Raw genomic sequence first — 19,372 nt, forward strand, 5'->3', positions numbered from 1 at the left:
CTGGTGAGCTCAGTCACAGTCGCTCGTGTTGAGTCCATGTCAACAGCAGCCCTTGGTGAGCCCATGGCAATGGCAGGTGAGCCCCTGACCTGTGTATTTAAAATTGGTATTTTCTCAAATATAAGCTAATATTATTATATATTAGAATTTGGTGTATCGTTAGGCCTAGGTTAGGTTAGGCTAGGTTAGGAAACGTGACCGTAACACAGTTTAAGAAAAGTTCGAACGTGATCATGTTGATCTAAAGTGTTTTTCATTAAAAAAAAAAAACTGGGTTTTTGCAGGCGAATTAACGGGTATTAGGCCATTGTTTACGAGGACTGACTGGAAAATGTGCATTGTGGGAATCTTCCTCCAAGACTATTAAATCTTGGTGAGCGATACAAGTTAAATTTTGTATTTGAGGCAAGGGATGGACATAAACATAAACACACACAACAACTATACATTTTGTCTGTTCACCTAATACATCATATTTTTAAAGTAGTCAACTAATCCATAAAAAACAAGGTTTTAGTAAAAATGACAGCACCATATTATTGACGTCTTTTTGAGCCTTGGCCTTGATAGGTTAGGTGAGTTACTTAGGCTCGAATGTTTCTGTATTGGTCAAACAATTGCAATGTTTATTTAAGTGTTAGATCGCGAGAACGGGTTCCGGGAGTGTCGTGAAAGTGTTCACGGTGAAAGTAAAACCTTGGGTCTCTACGCGGTACGCTACTGGGGCTTTCGAGGGGAAGATACAGTATTATTCAGCAGAGCATCTTGAACTTTAGAAGAACTTTGCGACAATCGTGTAATGGTACAGTCCGTCCTAGTAAACGAGGGCCAAAGTCCATTCCATGGACCCCGCCAAACCCACTGTTTATGAATGAAAAACGGTTTACACACGCAACCCGTCCTCGACTCAAGTCCATTACATCCAGCGGTCGATCCCACAGACGCATTCATATATTTTTACATGCTGTTCATTCAAAACAAGAATTTTCTCAAATATAAATTAATATTATAATATATTAGCATATTGTGCATATATAGGCATAGGTTAGGTTAGGTGTTTAGGTTCGGTTGGCGATTATTTGTATTTGTAGTACGTGGGTGAAGCATTTATAGGGTTGTGGTTCGAACAAAATTCGTCAGTGAAGCATTTGTTCCGGAAATGTTCGAACGTCAGCAGTTGTGAGTCGTGTGTCAGCCCGTCCTCCAAACAAAGATCCGAAAGTGATTCCATCCACCCACCAAACCCCCTGTTTATGAATGAAAAGTGGTTTACACACGACTCACAACTGCTGACGTTCGAACATATCCGGAACAAGTGTTTCACTGACGAATTTTGTTCGAATCGCAACGCTATAAATGCTTCACCCACGTACTACAAATACAAATAATCGCCAACAGAACCTAAACACCTAACCTAACCTAACCTATGTCTATATATGCACAATATGCTAATATATTATAATATTAATTTATACTTGCGAAAATTCCCGTTTTGAATGAACAGCATGTTAAAATTTATGAATGTGTCTGTGGGGTCGACCGCTGGATGTAATGTACTTCAGAGGATGGATCAGAGTGCGAGGACGGGTTGGAATCCGAATATATACAGGATAAGACACTCCGAAGGGCGAGCTTGGAAGTGGACAGAAGAATAAAGGGGGTGAGAGGAAGTAGACTTGTAGGAAAAAAAGTGCCAGGGCTAAACCCAGCTGCTTTTTTTATTTTATTTTATTTATTTATATACAAGAAGGTACATTGGGTTTGAGAGAATACATAGCATAGTATTTACAATCTTGTAAAGCCACTAGTACGCGCAGCGTTTTGGGCAGCTTGGCGTTAGGTTGCGGCATTTGAGGCAAGTACTCAGTCGGTGTGTCAATGGCAACAACAGGAACATCACAAAACTCACATCATTAGTAGTGATTGGCTCAAAAGCGTCAGGGCTGAACGTTTACGGTTGGTTTGTGCTGAGTGTTGAGAGCTGTATATTTATAGATGGTGGATGCTAGGTCTTGAGAGCTAAAGTTTAACGAAATACAGAATTAAGAGGAGGATCATGGATGGTAAAGAAGAGATTGTGGGTGTTCCGTGGTTGTCTTAAGAGTGTGTAAGAGAAAGTCAATGTGTCATTCGTGATAAGAGAGTAGTCTGTCAAATTGTTTGTTTAATAAAGTTTTCCAGGAGACTTTGAGGGCAGGAATGTTGGTACCTTCATGAAGACTTTCGTTGGTATTGAAATAATCCCATCGGGTGTTGAGTACGTTGAATAACTTAGTGATAGCAGCAGTGATAGAAACAGGGAGTTGTCGAAGGAGGGTATGTCCAATGCCAGACGCACCAAGAGCTCTGCAACGAGTACCCATGAGAGCTGTCTTAACATCAGCTGGAGTCAGGGGAGTTTGTAGTTCAGTGTGTGAGTTGAGGTTGTTAAGGTGGATGAGGTCGTCAGGTGTGGTTTCATGTCTGTTTTGGTGTACTCGGTCTTCAACTACTTCAGTGTTGGGAAGGGCAGTTGGTTCAGGAGGATGTGGATGACAGATGCGTTCCCAGTGGAGTTTAAAAATGTTGAGTACTTCATCAGGGTCAGTGATTTTGTTGATGTTCTGTAGAAGGTATTTAAACGGTGCGTGAGTTGTTCCTTACAAGTGTTTGACTTGTTTCCAAAATTCCTGAGGTGTCAGTTTTCTGTGTTGTTCTGCTTGTTCAATGAGGTGGTTTCCAATGTTTTGTGTGGTCTTCATCTAGGCTGTTAAGGATGTGATTTTTTTTTATGTTGTGAGGTCCCAGAGTACTTGTCCATGGCGATGTATGTTGTGTAAGAATTGAGAATGATAGCAAGCTAAAAGGCGTTTTGTGCGAACGAAAGGGATGAAAATTAAATGTGGTTTGTGTGTTTTAGGAATGGAGATGTTAGCAGCATGGATGATGTCTTGTATGTTGCGTGATTGTGTGTCAATGTCAGTGTGATGTTTGTCATTGTATTCTAAAGTGAGATCAGTGTCATCAATGTGTTGTTTGAAGATGTCTCAATTTGCCCTATGGTATGAGGATTGCTAGGGATGAAAATAGGATTGGTGGAGACTGTGAGAATTAAGGGAATATGATCGGAGCCTGTAATGGGTCCTGGTAAAATTGTAGTGTTGTAGGTTGCTTGCCAAGTCTGTTGGTTAATATGAGATCAGGTCTGTCAGCACCTGCATGACTGAGAAAAGTGGGGAAGTCAAGGCCAAGGAAGAGCAGATGTTTTTGGATGTATTGAGATCGTGGGTGAGGTCCCAGCCAGTGGGACCTGGGTGAGGTCCCAGTCCCAGCTTCATCAAACGTGGGTGATGAAGGTGTTGGCCTGTTGATTTCTGGTATTGTGGGTGAATGTAGGTTGTTGTGCATTGAGGTCTGCAAGCAGGAAAACAGGCAAGTGAGTGTGATTGAAGAGAGTGGTGATGTCTTGCATGGGAATGCCAGTGTTAGGACGGATGTAGGTTGTACTGATGATGAGAGGACCCAATTGTGGGTGGACTTTTATGGCTAGAAAGTGTTTGTGAAGTTAGGGAGTGTGTAGGCATTCATGTTTATAGGAAGACTTAATGAGTATGGCAACGCCTTCATGTGCTTCACCTAGGTGATTGCTAAGATGAGTAGCCAAAGTGTCTGATTTTATACGAGTTTGTGATGTTGTTAAGAAGCAGCACATCAGGACGTTCAATCTCGGTAAAAATCAGACACCAGGTGTCTAATGGCGAAGAATGCCCGTACATTGAATTGTATGATCTTTATGCATGCGAAGAGTGAGGTTTTGAGCTGTGTGGAGTGCGAGCAAAAACAGAATCACCACCAGGTTGTCGGATGTTTTGGTTACTGGCATATAGATTACGGGGTGTATTGGAAGAGGTCTTACTGAAGATAGGAATGGCAGAGCGTTTTTTGTTATGTGAGATGAGAAATTCTTTGATAAGTTCGTGAGTTCGTCCTGAGTTCGTGGCTGAGGGTGGAGGAGTAGGGTCTAAAGAAGAGAGAGTGTCAGATGTCAGTGTGATATTTTTGCAGGAGTGGCGGTGGAAAGGATATCGAAGGTGGGTTCAGTAAGGGATGAGAAAAGGGGGTCAGTGGGTTGAGAGGTTAGGTCAGTGGGATGTGAGACTGGATCATTGAGGGAAGAGGCAGATTCAGGGTGAGGAAGGGTCGCATTGTGTGGGGGGGGGGAAGATTGGGATAGTATGGGCTGGTCAACAGTGGTTGGGGTTTCGTTTTCTGTGTCGATCATAGAAGCAGTGGTGTTGGAGGTCTGGGGGGGGACTGTAGAAGACATGGTGTATGTAGATGATCTGTCGGAGTATCCACCGTGGGGCGAAAAGAGGTGTGGAGGAGGCACAGAAACACTATGAAAGCCATTATGACTGAGAGAGATGGGGAAGGTATTCAGCAAGGCGGCCGCTGCTTTAAACAGCCTAGTGTGAGGACGGGTTTCCACCCTGCCGGCACTCGGACAGGTGGTAAGGTTGCCATTCGTCCATATTTTCCAGGACATCTGGATTCAGGACATGGAAATTTTTGGTGCATTTGGAAAATTTGTTTCGGCGGATTTGAATACATTTATAATTTTTTTTTGTAAGCGGATTTGGATTTTTTTGTCTGATTTAGATTTTTTTTGTTGGCGGATTTAAAATTTTATGTTGGCAGGTTTGAAATTTGTTTGTTGGTGGATTTCAATTTTTTGTTGTTGGCGGATTTGGAATTTTGATAGATCCCACAACAGGTCCCTATGTCCCGGGGGAACCTACTTACACTAGTAAGTAGGTTCCTATGTATCTTTGAGTTATAACTCATCTATATCAAAGCACGTATCAAAACACCTCAAGATATTCATCCGTAAAACAGATCTTGAATGAATTTAGAATAAATCTATATTTGCTGTATTCATTTTGAATAGCCCAAAGGGTCGAGTTTCTTAGTTTGTCAACACGACTGACAGTGACAGCCGTTAACTGACAACTGTCGGTGCGAGAAAGCACTTGTGATCTTAAAGAACAATATTTATCTTATCGTGAACATTCTCATTTTGAATATTCTCGTACATCAGTCGTACATCGAAGCTGTTTACCGCCTGATAATATTTTAAAATAATTTTTGCTGTGGCTCGCATCCAAGATTTTTGGTATATATTTATATATATAATGTATTGCTGCAGATGTGAGTACATCTTTGGTATGTCCACCGCAGTGTTTTTCTATTTTTCAAATGACCAATTTAATCTGGCAGTACGGCGAGTGATAGCATCAGGAATTGGGGCGAGATATAAGATTATAAAGTGCATCAGAGCAGACGACGATCTTAACCTATCGAGTCGCCCATTAAAGCTCTCCTCATTACATTGTTTAGTCACTCTTAGTGGCTTGTTGGTGTCCGATGACAGATTCGGTAATTTGCATTCAGCGTTGCGTTATTAAATGTATTCATTGCTTGTCTAAGGTATTGCCGAATTTGCTATAGATTACAAAAGTGTGCATGCTGCCGGGCGCGTGTTTTAAGTGGAGCCAACAGCCGGGTTTGAGATGGAAGAAGTCGTGGAGAAAACCCCAGATCAGCCACGAAGGAGCTGTATTCAGAGACTAAGCTACTTTGTGGTAGACACCCTTGAGAGCTCCTTCTACAGGTGGGTATCGTTTTTTCTTTTTGTTGCTGTTGTTAAAGGTTGGGTATTAATATATTCCCATGCCCGAAACGCTTTGCGTAATAGTGGCTTTAGGCATTGTATGTACTAGCTCTACCTATAAGTCAAACAATTCTTGTAAATATTTATTGTATGTATGTACCTTACCTAAATAAAATTGTATTGTATTGTATTGTATATGTTTTGTTACACTGTAGGCTACAGAAGCATACGACTCGTGACCTATGTTGACACGGGTAGAGCTCTACAGTAACCTGGTGGGGGGGCTGGTAGGGGGCCTGGTAGCCTGGTGGATAGCGCGCATAACTCGTAATTCTGTAGCGCGAGTTCCCGCACCAGGCAGAAACAAATGGGCAAAGTTTCTTTCACCCTGAATGTCCCTGTTACCTAGCAGTAAATAGGTACCTGGGAGTTAGTCAGCTGTCATGGGCTGCTTCCTGGCGGGTGTGTGTGTGTGTGTGTGTGTGTGTGTGTGTGTGTGTGTGTGTGTGTGTGTGTGTGTGTGTGTGTGTGGGGGGGGGGGGGGGGGGTGTGGAGGAAAAAAAAGTAGTTAGTAAACAGTTGATTGACAGTTGAGAGGCGGGCCGAAAGAGCAAAGCTCAACCCCCGCAAACACAACTAGGTGAATACAGTCTCCCAGCTCATCTTACTCCTTACCGTGCTTGTTTTTTTCCCCTGGAATATGGCCCGTTGATCGGTTTGCAAACATCACTCTGTCACTGCTGGGTGAACGGGGGGCGAACATCTAAGGTTTGAGGTTGTTCATTTATTATGCATCCCATTCCCGTCCATGTGGCCGGTAGTGGACCCGACACCTGTCCCTGTGGCCGGTAGTGGACCCCACACCCGTCTCTGTGGCCGGTAGGGGACCCCACACCCGTCCCTATGGCCGGTAGTGGACCCCACACCCGTCCCTGTGACCGGTAGTGGACCCCACACCCGTCCCCTGTGACCGGTAGTGGACCCCACACCCGTCCCTGTGGCCGGCAGTGGACCGGACACCCGTCCCTGTGGCCGGTAGTGGACCGGACACCCGTCCCTGTGGCCGGTAGTGGACCGGACACCCGTCCCTGTGGCCGGTAGTGGACCGGACACCCGTCCCTGTGGCCGGTAGTGGACCGGACACCCGTCCCTGTGGCCGGTAGTGGACCGGACACCCGTCCCTGTGGCCGGTAGTGGACCGGACACCCGTCCCTGTGGCCGGTAGTGGACCGGACACCCGTCCCTGTGGCCGGTAGTGGACCGGACACCCGTCCCTGTGGCCGGTAGTGGACCGGACACCCGTCCCTGTGGCCGGTAGTGGACCGGACACCCGTCCCTGTGGCCGGTAGTGGACCGGACACCCGTCCCTGTGGCCGGTAGTGGACCGGACACCCGTCCCTGTGGCCGGTAGTGGACCGGACACCCGTCCCTGTGGCCGGTAGTGGACCGGACACCCGTCCCTGTGGCCGGTAGTGGACCGGACACCCGTCCCTGTGGCCGGTAGTGGACCGGACACCCGTCCCTGTGGCCGGTAGTGGACCGGACACCCGTCCCTGTGGCCGGTAGTGGACCGGACACCCGTCCCTGTGGCCGGTAGTGGACCGGACACCCGTCCCTGTGGCCGGTAGTGGACCGGACACCCGTCCCTGTGGCCGGTAGTGGACCGGACACCCGTCCCTGTGGCCGGTAGTGGACCGGACACCCGTCCCTGTGGCCGGTAGTGGACCGGACACCCGTCCCTGTGGCCGGTAGTGGACCGGACACCCGTCCCTGTGGCCGGTAGTGGACCGGACACCCGTCCCTGTGGCCGGTAGTGGACCGGACACCCGTCCCTGTGGCCGGTAGTGGACCGGACACCCGTCCCTGTGGCCGGTAGTGGACCGGACACCCGTCCCTGTGGCCGGTAGTGGACCGGACACCCGTCCCTGTGGCCGGTAGTGGACCGGACACCCGTCCCTGTGGCCGGTAGTGGACCGGACACCCGTCCCTGTGGCCGGTAGTGGACCGGACACCCGTCCCTGTGGCCGGTAGTGGACCGGACACCCGTCCCTGTGGCCGGTAGTGGACCGGACACCCGTCCCTGTGGCCGGTAGTGGACCGGACACCCGTCCCTGTGGCCGGTAGTGGACCGGACACCCGTCCCTGTGGCCGGTAGTGGACCGGACACCCGTCCCTGTGGCCGGTAGTGGACCGGACACCCGTCCCTGTGGCCGGTAGTGGACCGGACACCCGTCCCTGTGGCCGGTAGTGGACCGGACACCCGTCCCTGTGGCCGGTAGTGGACCCGACACCCGTCCCTGCGGCCGGTAGTGGACCCGACACCCGTCCCTGCGGCCGGTAGTGGACCCGACACCCGTCCCTGCGGCCGGTAGTGGACCCCACACCCGTCCCCTGTGACCGGTAGTGGACCCCACACCCGTCCCTGTGGCCGGTAGTGGACCGGACACCCGTCCCTGTGGCCGGTAGTGGACCGGACACCCGTCCCTGCGGCCGGTAGTGGACCGGACACCCGTCCCTGCGGCCGGTAGTGGACCCGATACCCGTCCCTGCGGCCGGTAGTGGACCCCACACCCGTCCCCTGTGGCCGGTAGTGGACCCCACACCCGTCCCCTGTGGCCGGTAGTGGACCCCACACCCGTCCCCTGTGGCCGGTAGTGGACCCCACACCCGTCCCCTGTGACCGGTAGTGGACCCCACACCCGTCCCTGCGGCCGGTAGTGGACCCCACACCAGTCCCTGCGGCCGGTAGTGGACCCCACACCAGTCCATGTGGTCGGGAGCTGTAGTTCTACAGTATTTCTTGGTCTTGGTCTCAATATACTGTCACAGTGTACCTGCCTTTGATCTTTGTTGCAAACATTAACTCTTGAGACATTATTGAGACTATGTAGTGGGTTCACACCCCTATCCTTGGACTTTCCAAACACACGCACGACCGTCTGAGCCACGACGAGCTCAAATGTGTCTTGACGAGAAGTACTACTATCATGGAGAATTTCTTGCAATTTGGAAGGAAGATTCAGTGCCACAATCCAAGTTCTGCGAGGTGCCCGCCGTCTTTGGCTCTCCCACACCAATATATACGTTGATTTAGCATCGTCGGACACGTGTAATTCCTGTTGTCGGGGACAGGAAGCCTGTAGTTATGTATTGAGGGCCCCCCCCTTCCCTTTTGGTCAATTACTGGCCTTTCCCTGAATGAAACCCCACAACAGTTGCCTAACTCCCGGGTATCAATTTTCTGCTAGGCGAGCAGCGGCATCAGGTGAAATGAAACTAACCCAACCGTTTCTGTTCTGCCCGGGGATCGAAACCCCAGGTCCCTCGGTTGAGAGTTAGAGGGGGTAGACTACTTTGCTTGAGAATCCATATGGAGATACGAATCACTAAATTGCGAAAATGAAAAACTAAAAACAAACACAGTAGAAGAAAGCCAGTGTGATGGCCTTGTTAAGGGGTTAAAGGAAACCAGTCCTGATGACCAGACCACACACTAGACGGGACGTCGAAGTTTCGGTCCGTCCTGGACCATTCTCAAGTCGATTGTGGAAACTTGGAAACCAGTCGACTTGGAAACCAGTCCTGTTTGATGTTGCTAACAAGGTACAGTGTCTGAAAAACTTTGAATTCGCTAAATGGAGTTCATTGACTCCAGGGTGCTCCAGCACAGCTCTCCCGTCACTTATCTAGCGTTGCTATGATACTCTAGTGGTAACAGTAGCCATGTATAATTTTGTTGATATCTTTTGTTACTGAAGTGTTGGTTCATCACTAGCCTTCGTAAGTGTCTATATCTGTCTTTTAGATAGGAAAACCCCCTCTCATTTCTGTAAACTAAGATAAGGGTTCATCAGCACTGATGTTCTGAATGAATCTACAAGCGTAGCCCCCGCAAACACACAAATGTAATTGTTCATATTTTCAGCTTGTTACATCTTTGTATAACGTTTTTATGACGTATTAGAACGTTGTTACAACTTGCTATATTGCACGTTACACCTTGTTAGGAGGTGTCAACGCTTGTTCGAACGTCGTAGTTTCGTCGTGTGTTCGAGCTGACAAACTATTTAACATAGTTTGCACTATGTTAAATAGCTCATCTGAAGCCTGACCCTAGAAAATCGTTTGATGAGTTTATTATTTAATCAGGAATCAAATAAATTTAATGTTATGCAACTATCATGTAAGGTAGTGAATGAACCATGCTCTAAATGGGTGTCAAAACCTTTAAATGGCCGGTGGACTTGAATTCTGGAACGTGTATGTGTCGAGCGAACAAATTCCAAAGAGTGTCAGCCTGGGAGTGAACGATCACTGATAAAGTGATCCATTTTAAGCAAAGCACAGCCAGAATGAGGCTGTTGATGGCCGAGGGCTTTTTGTTTTTGCCAACTTCTGGTTGTTTACAAAGTTGGTCCAGATGGGTAACTGAGAATACTGGGCTTGTGTTTAACAGTAAGTCTGTGTCTGTCTATTTCTCCCTCTTTTTTTTTTTTACCTGCTGAGTATACGCAGGCGCATACATTGTTTGCTAAAGTTTGTAAACTTACAAAGGGGTGCATAATTTAGAGCTAATTTTGTATAAATTATTGATATATTTAGTGTAGAGAGGAAGCAAATATTCAGCTGCCACTCCTGAGCAACAGTTGACATTCCTTTGTATTATGTAACATCATCTTGAGCACTTGGTATGCGTTTATCTCGTATCAAATTATACTTTGAATAATCAGCTGTCAGATGAGATCATTTATCCAAACTCGTCACCAGACAGGTAAGTTAGACGTATGCTCATATTACTTGATAAGATTGATCAAGGATCTGTGGTTGGCAAAGATGGTCTTAACTGCGTTATTTAAGATAACGTTACGCGGTAAGTTCTATACAGAAGGAAGAAACTGAGATACCCGAGATAATATTGAGACCTTGCGACGAAATCGAACTCCCATCCTTGGGCTACCCTAGCACGCGCGCGCGCACACACGTATCATGGGTTCGGTTGGTGGTGCGTACGTGTGTCTGGGAAGTCCAAGGATGCTGGTATTCGATCCCAGTGTACGACCTGAATATTTTCTTAATGATCATTCTTTGGTTATAGTGATTGTTTGCAGATGACACACTCGGGGTATGAAGAGTACCCTCATCCACATCACCAGGTAATGCAATGCCATAAGAACATACTTTAGTCTCCGTGGTGTAGTGGTAAGACACTCGCCTGGCGTTCCGCGAGCGCTATGTCATGGGTTCGTATCCTGGCCAGGGAGGATTTACTGGGCGCAATTCCTTAACTGTAGCCTCTGTTTAACGCAACAGTAAAATGTGTACTTGGATGAAAAAACGATTCTTCGTGGCGGGGATCGTATTCCAGGGACCTGCCCGAAACGCTACGCGTACTAGTGGCTGTACAAGAATGTAACAACTAAACAACTCTTGTATATATCTCAAAAAAAATAAAAAAAATAAAAATAAGCGAAGAGGGAACCGCAGAGCGCCTACTGGTTCGAGCGAGGCAGGATGGTGTATCCAACTGTAGCGACATAAGGTCAACCTGTCCTCTTAAAAAGAACGTCGTTTTTGGCCGTTTGCCAGTATGGCCGAATTTGGACGTAATTTGAAATTGAAAAAAAATGAAAATAAATTTGGGATTTTTTTTTCAACAACAGTAAGTTAAGGGTCCTCTGATAGGTTAGGTAGGCAGGAAATTCTCATAAAGTTTCAAAACGTTATGAAAAACGTTAATTTAAAGAGTCCTCTTATAACCTCTGCGTGTACGCTGGACGACTCAAATAGAAAACGGAACAGAACGTCACTTTTGTGAGTCGATTTCATTTCAAATTACGTCCAAATTTGGCCATAGTGCGCATACGAGCCAAAAGTGACGTTCTTTTTAAGAGGACGGGTTGGATAGCGGCCGTGAGGACCTCGTGGGAAGCGGGGGTACACGACAATTTCTGCCTGTCTGTTCTGCCTGTCAATTTCGGGCTGTCGGAATATCCATCTCGACTGCCGTCGCTAATGTAAATATCGTTTCGATACGATGCAGTGATGGAAAATCAATCGTTTACATATAATGCGAATCAATGCAAAGGTAAATCCATCTTGCCGATATATTTTTTTTCATTCACTCTCCTTCTGGTAGTTCATATACGTGACCCGATGCACCTCCAACTTCATGATGCCGTCGGTCCAAAAGGGCATCGCTGATAGGGGGCCAGAAACAATACTCACCCTTGAGACTAAAGACCAATGTGATGCACGTTCAAAGCCCCACAACCAGTTTGAAATCCTAACATGTCGAAAGGTGTTGGTCATAAAACCCCGAGTAGAATTCTCTTAAGTTTTCTTTTCGTATAATTTGGACCTATAGAGTATTTCTAAAACGCGGTGAACGTTTTTATATATAAAATAGCAAATCATGATATTATTACTAGAACTTTATTAATTTTCTTGTTGATTCTAATGCAACACAAGACATTTTGACCTATGGTTCACAAAGGTAATTAATCCTTTATTTTCGAAAATAATGAAATTTGTCAGGCAAGTTACAATAAATGTAGCCTCATGAAGCAAGAGTCTTCATGCTTCAACTGCATGAAGCCTCTAACGGCAGGTGAAATGCTTCAATATGACTTCCTGTTTTCACACAAGTTATTCTTGTACCCACTCATAGTATATATAGCTCGCTAGTGGCAGCTACGCCCAGGAAACTAAGGTTTAATTTAGCTTCCAGGTGAATATATATATATATATATATATATATATATATATATATATATATATATATATATATATATATATATATATATATATATATATATATATATATATATATATATATATATATATACGCACAGCACCACAAATTGCTGTACCAGCGTTCCTGTCCTCTTCAGTGGGGTCTGACAACTTGGTGAAGGAAATCCTACCTGAGCACCTAGTTCAACAGGCTGGGGTACATGATCCCAGCTTCACAGACTGCACAACCAAATGGGTCTCTCTCGCAGGACCAGCACCCCAACCACCGCCTTCTGAAGCCCATAAGCAATCCAGCTGGGATCGCCCCATTGCCGACCAAGAAGCTGCAACTTTGCTAGAAGCTGCGACAACACCACATGACACTGCCCGATTTAGAGCTGTAGCAGCTCCCCATGCAGGTGATTTCCTATTAGCAACCCCAATGTCAGCAACCGGCACCCGTCTCACACCGCAGGCCCTCCGAATTGCCGTGGCTCTCCGCCTAGCTGCCCCAATCCACACCGAATACAGGTGTATTTGCGGCGAGGCAGAGGCCGACAGATATGGACGGCATGGCCTTTGCCAAAGGACGGGAGGATGGCATGCAAGACACGGCGAGATTAATGACATTATTAAGAGAAGCCTTACCACAGCCGGTTGTCCAGCAGAGAGAGAGCCCCGTTACCTAATGTCCCGCAACTCTGATGAGCCTGTCGGTCGCCCAGACGGAATCACGGTGAACCCCTGGAAGAATGGTAGACAGTTGGTGTGGGACTACACTTGCGTTTCAACTTTAGCCAATACCTATGTTGACTTCAGTGCTACACAAGCAGGAGGAGCTGCCAATCACCGGGAAGCGGCCAAGTCACGTAAATACAGAGACCTTGAGCACCACTACAATTTTGTCCCCATTGCCTCAGAGACACTTGGTGCCTGGGGTAAAAGTGCTGCTAGCTTTTTGAAGGAGTTGGGGTCTAAGCTAATCGAAACAACTAGAGACCCTAGAGCTGCCAGTTTTCTTTTTCAGCGCCTTAGTGTGGCAATCCAGAGAGGAAATGCTCACTGCATCCACGGTTCCTGCCCGCCATCTGAGGAGCTGTTCAACTTGTGACAAGCAGCCTTGTACCCGGCATGTAATCAATATTGTAACTTTTTTTGTGTAATGACATTTTCAAATCAAGTTAGATAAATATACACACTTAACAAAAGAATAGGGGTGGTAGGAGAAGAAAATATCAGTGTTCAGTGAGGATCCACAAGGTCTTCTCTGAGTACTCTTTATTTTCTTCTCCGAGGCTATGGGTCCCTACACTTGCACCAGAGGTGGTACCCCTTCTAGGTTTAAAAAAAAAAAAAAAAAAAAAAAAAAAATATATATATATATATATATATATATATATATATATATATATATATATATATATATATATATATATATATATATATATATATATATATATATATATATATATATAAAATATAATATAATATAATATAATACTGAATTTAGGCTTCAGATACGTCCAACACTAAAGTTTATTTGCTAGTTGATAAGTAAGGTATGGTAGCGACCTTAACAACCAACAAGCCAGCCCACCACTTGTAGTTAGGCCACTTGATCTATGGGTGAGCATGTGGTAATAGGGCAGCCTTCGTATTATCGCGCGCCTTTATCTTGTTTTTTTATCTGATAGTATATCACTCTTTTTTTTTTTACTCTTATACTTGACACTTTAATCGCTGCCCCGTGCAATTAATGCACACTCATGACTGCAGGTGTACTTTATAGTGTGAAATGAAACAATGCTTTTGTTTATGGAGAGGCTCTTTTTATAGTTGTGTGTACTGGCCACTTGACTGCATGTGTGTGACACGGCCTTCCTGTTATCAGGAAAGCCGTGTCTTACCGTCACTGTTATCATCCCTAACAAGTAGTTCAGATGACCTGAGATACTATTTTTTTATATATTTGAAATACTAATTAGAAACGAGATGCCGAATTAGTTCGTGGATTTTCCTCATAGAGTATACGAATTTTAAACACCTTTTTTTTTTTTTAACATGTTCTGGAGAACCTATATTTATGCTGATATAAGCCTTCCATAAACCTGTTGGAGTGTACAGTAGCCTTTTTTTAAAGCACGACACCACAAATGTACATTTTTTTCTGTTTTTTAGGTGTATATTGTGTTTATGGTTAGGCTAAAACTAGATTTTTATAAGATATAGGATGAAGCTAACGCCAGCTGTGGTCGAGAGCTTATATATTGGCAATTTAATTAATTTCTCAAATGTCCATTAGTTAGAAAATGTTCTAAATGTAAGTGAAGAATATCCGCTTATGTCTTGCTCTCATAATGTCCTTCGGGGTCGTTTCTCTCGGTAGATTCCTGAGTTGAATCTGATACATTCGATATCGCCCATTTTATGTCCTCCTGTTCTCGAATTGGCATCCCGAAAGATGTTTATAGCACCTTTTGAATATCATGCGACGCTGACGGTGCTAGATAGGCTTCCTGACTTGCAGCCTACTTTTGATAGTTACTCCTACATTCAGTGCAAATGGTACAGTGCATGGTGTTTACCATCTTCTTTCTCTAAAATTACGGAAGATATTTTGTTAAACAGGCTACAGCGTCTTGTAAGAGAACCCAGTTAATAATATGTTTACTTCTCCTCTTTCACGTCGTAAAATATTGCTCTCTGGCCGGAGGTCTGTTCCCAAAGGAATGATTGATTTATTCATTTACTGTGCGCCCCATACCCATTCCGTGGGCGGTAGTGGACCGCATACCTTTTCTACAGGCAATAGTGGAAAAGGATACAGAGATACATATTGGGCTCAGAAACTGAACCTCAAATTTGTTTAGCTAAGAAAGTTACTATCTGGTAAGCTATTTACACAGTTTAAGTATTTACCAATAGTCTTTTATAGCTCAAATGGATCAAGAACTGGACCACTACAATCTGTAAACCGAGCAATTTACATCGGTTGTGAACCAGTTACATATTTACTTAAAATGCCCCCAATACCCATCCAGTGGACGGGAATAGGGGCGGCTGTGAAAAGTTTAATCATGCGCATGCACACGTCTTTTAACCTACAGTAAGCGAACTTGAATGGAAATGTGTTGAGCGTCGCTGAGGACAAGACAGTGTTTTGACGGAAGTAGTGTCGTGGTGTGTAGTGCCGTCGGGGAAGGCACGGTGTAATGAGGAAGGAGAGGTACGAGAAAATATTTTAGTTTAGAGAGAAGCTGGGAAGTGGGGGGGCGGCCTTGGACGTCTGGCACCTTGACTCCAGCACAACAACCTTATGTAACCAATCTTTACCGTACCGTACTTTTTTTAGTCATTTATACATGGGGTTTTTAGTCACCCATATCCATGCCGTGGACGGTGGTGGACAGGGTTACATAATAAGTAATGGGGTATATTGTATATACATAGGCACATCATGGGTTCAGGAACTAAATCTCACAGTTCATTTAGCTAGCCTAGTATAGAGACGTTTATCTCCTCGTATGGCTGATTACCATACTTGATATGAAGGACAATTATAACGGGGGCTAATACCACCAGTTATGCAATAATAGTCAATAAGACGTGCTTGGAAACACGGTAATAATATTCGTGGTTCGATTCTCTTAAAAAATGAAATTATATTTATTTGACGAACAATAAACCGTTGATTTAAAATGCTGGTGTTAGCAACCAGCATTTATTTATTTATTTTGTCATAGCAACCATGTCACTTATTATTTCACTCTCTTTTTTGTTTTTATTTTTAAGGTTCGATCAATCCGCTAAAACTCCGACGTATTAATATAAACAAAAACACTATCAAATTTACGATGACCAAACCACACATCAGAAAATGTAAAATTGACGAGAGAGAGAGAGAGAGAGAGAGAGAGATAGAGAGAGAGAGAGAGAGAGAGAGAGAGAGAGAGAGAGAGAGAGAGAGAGAGAGAGAGAGAGAGAGAGAGCGAGCGGAAGGTACAGGCAAATATATTTGGTTAAAAAATATAAGGTTTCTGACCTTATTCTTGCATTCAACCTATTCTTACCTGCTCCTCGTCTCTCGTCTAGCTGCTCTCTTACCATGTATATATTTGCCTGTGCTTTCCTCTCTTTATCACACGACTTGATAATGGTCCTGGACGGACCGAAACGTCATGGTTTCTCCATTTTCAGATGTGTGCTGTGGTCCACACATCTGATTACTCAGTAGGTACAAATGCTGTACCTACTGAGTAATCTCTGTAATCTGACCTCTGTTGTATTTGTAAATTATCAGATTTACGTTTTCTATGCACAGGCCTCGATAGGCTAGGTATGCACAGGCCTCGATAGGATAGGCTACTTGGGATTACACATTTGTGTTTAGTTAAACAATTACATTTGTTACGGAGTGAAAAATTAAGAGAAGGGGATGATTTACGCGTGAGGCTGTGTTCTGTTGCACCAGACATGTGCCTACCGGAGTGGTTCACTGCTGAACCCCAATAACACTATATCTCGTATAGTATTATTATTATCCAAAAACTGCAAAAAGTTGATGCACTCATTTAGCTTAAACTAAGCCGGAAACAGTGTATGTAGTAACTATATAAAATATACAGATGGTGCCTACTGAGTAATCACTGTAATCTGACCTCTGTTGTATTTGTAAACAAAAATATTTAATATCAGGTATGGCGAGTGTGTGGCGAGCCACCCATGGCGGTACATCGTCGGGTGTCTGGTGTTCACGGGCGTCGCCTGCGTGGGGTTCTTCAACTTCCACCAGGAGCACCGCCCGGAGAGACTTTGGATACCTCAGGTGAGCCTCTTTTTCACTCCCAATCTCCTCTCCCTCCCTTTTCACATCCTCTCTACTTCCTTTCCACTCTTTCCCATCCCCCACCACACCTCGCCCTCTCCTTTTACTGCCTCCCTATAAGAGGAACAGGCGCGGGTTCACTTCCTCACGGGAGACATCTCCCGTCACGCAGGGTGCAGTCGCACCTCCACAGATCTCCAGTATCATCTATTGATACTGGTAATGGCTCAAAAGGGCCACCACTTACGGGCTATTCATGCCCGTGCCACCTTTTGGGTGGCTTAATCTTCATCACTCAATCAATCTTAGTTCCTAAATCTTCTCGATATCCCTGTTCCTCTCCGTCCCTGATTACCCATAATCCTTCCCAGTCCTCCAGGTCGCTTGTACTCGTCCTAGAGCCAGAAACAGGCTCAAAAGTGGTCACTAACCCAGCTTGTTCTCTACCCCAGAACTCTGACTACGTGAGGACTCTGGACTGGCAGGCGGAGAACTTCCCACAGGACCAGCGCATGGAGTTAATACTGTACGAGGCCGAGAATGTCCTCACCGCTGACTACGTGAGGGAGGTAACACTACTCGCATTAATAACACAGTCGCGCACACACACACATGGGGCGAGAAATGAGTATGGGAGTATGAGGTCTCACTTTACTACATACGCCCTACTTGGTGTATATAATATATTCCCAGCATTGTAAACACCACATGGAGCTCGCTATAGCCCGTGCTACTCAGAACGTTCTGAGTACCTTAATCTAAAACAACAAAAACATTGTGAACAGAGCTATTGAACAATATTGTAGATATTGAACAGAGCTACCACAAAATGGTCCCTACACAGATACGCATCAGGTCCCAATAACATTCTAAAATGAACTTTGGAAAGTTCATTTTTGTTCATCTTCCTTCCCAAGTGAAGAACCTAAGAAACATAGATAAGATTCGTGCGAGAATCGTTTATCTAACCCTTTGTGATATTTAATATCATAATAGATTTTTTTGGGGGGTTATTCACCTCTGTCTTGTCTCTTGTCAGATGTACAGAGTCCACCAGCAGGTGACTAGTATAGTGGTGAGCAACGCCCAGGGCATCAACTACAGCCAGGACGACCTCTGCTTCAGGTATGTTCTCTTATCTTTCTATCTCTTTCTCGCACCCCGGCTTGTTGGTCCCCCTCCACTTGCATGTCTTTATCCTGCTGTATCGGTCCCCTACCCCCATGTCGCCCTTTCCTCCCCCCCTTTCTCTCTCTCTCTCTCTCTCTCTCTAATCTCTCGCGTTTTCCTATCCTCTGCTTATATTGACCTCCTTCCCTTATTTCGTACACCACTCCCTCATGTTGGCTGTTTATCTCTCTACGAACTCCTTTCCCATAAATTTGTCCTGCCTAGGTCATTTCGCCCTCTTCTAAAACAGGCTTATCCCACCGTCGTCATATTAAACCCCTTCAGTCGAACTGGACTATTCCCTCTTCCCTCTGATTATATATTGACATATATAATCGTGTCAATTTCTTTGTGATTAGTTAAAAAAAAACATTTATATAAATAAAATCATATAGTCATTACATAATGTAGTCGCGCGTCTCGTCAGAGTGTGCTGGCTGCCTTAAGAAGCCCCGATCACCTTCGCCACAAAATTCTCAGAGTTCCTGCGTTGGGCGGCGAGCAGCGCCAGGAGCTACGTCGGATCAAGCAGCAGATTTTCCCCAACCGTGACCCCAACGAGGATCTGGACTGGTCTCTGGTGTTCGACAAATCTATTTACTACCAGTTCTACACCAAGATGCCCACGGCCTGCTTGGAGGTGGGCCTCCTGGAGGTGTGGGGGTACAACCCGGACCTGATTCACAGCCTCACCGACGAAGACGTATTGTATGCCATCAACACGGTCAATATGAGGTGATTTATGGAGGCTTAATACTTAATTATAGTATTAAGTTTTAGTCTTTAGTGTTTTTCTTGCCCGAAACGCTTTGCGTAATAGTGACTTTAGGCATTGTATGTACTAGCTCTATCTATAAATTCATCAATATTTGTATCACCCCTTGTATGTGTGTACTTTACCTAAATAAACATTTGAATTTGAGGCACATCTGGGTAGTTTATGCATTATTCGATTTAATTATTGAATCTATGTAACGCTCTTATTATTTTCACTT

The 19,372-nt window shown here is 45.1% G+C and overlaps 1 protein-coding gene across 2 annotated transcripts in view; it reads left to right on the plus strand.

Moving 5' to 3' along the window:
- Nucleotides 1-5,301: 5,301 nt before the first annotated feature.
- Nucleotides 5,302-19,372, plus strand: part of LOC123754396 (NPC intracellular cholesterol transporter 1 homolog 1b) — a 32,202-nt gene continuing 18,131 nt past the window's right edge. For both annotated transcript variants that reach the window (XM_045736771.2, XM_045736773.2), the window contains exons 1-5: nt 5,302-5,650; nt 17,078-17,207; nt 17,660-17,776; nt 18,247-18,332; nt 18,858-19,112. In XM_045736771.2, coding sequence (XP_045592727.1) covers nt 5,550-5,650; nt 17,078-17,207; nt 17,660-17,776; nt 18,247-18,332; nt 18,858-19,112 — 689 coding nt within the window. In that variant the 5' untranslated portion in view covers nt 5,302-5,549. The remainder of the gene's footprint in view (nt 5,651-17,077; nt 17,208-17,659; nt 17,777-18,246; nt 18,333-18,857; nt 19,113-19,372) is intronic.

Source organism: Procambarus clarkii, chromosome 18 (genome assembly GCF_040958095.1).
Source record: "Procambarus clarkii isolate CNS0578487 chromosome 18, FALCON_Pclarkii_2.0, whole genome shotgun sequence".
NCBI classification, from domain to species: Eukaryota; Metazoa; Arthropoda; class Malacostraca; order Decapoda; family Cambaridae; genus Procambarus; species Procambarus clarkii.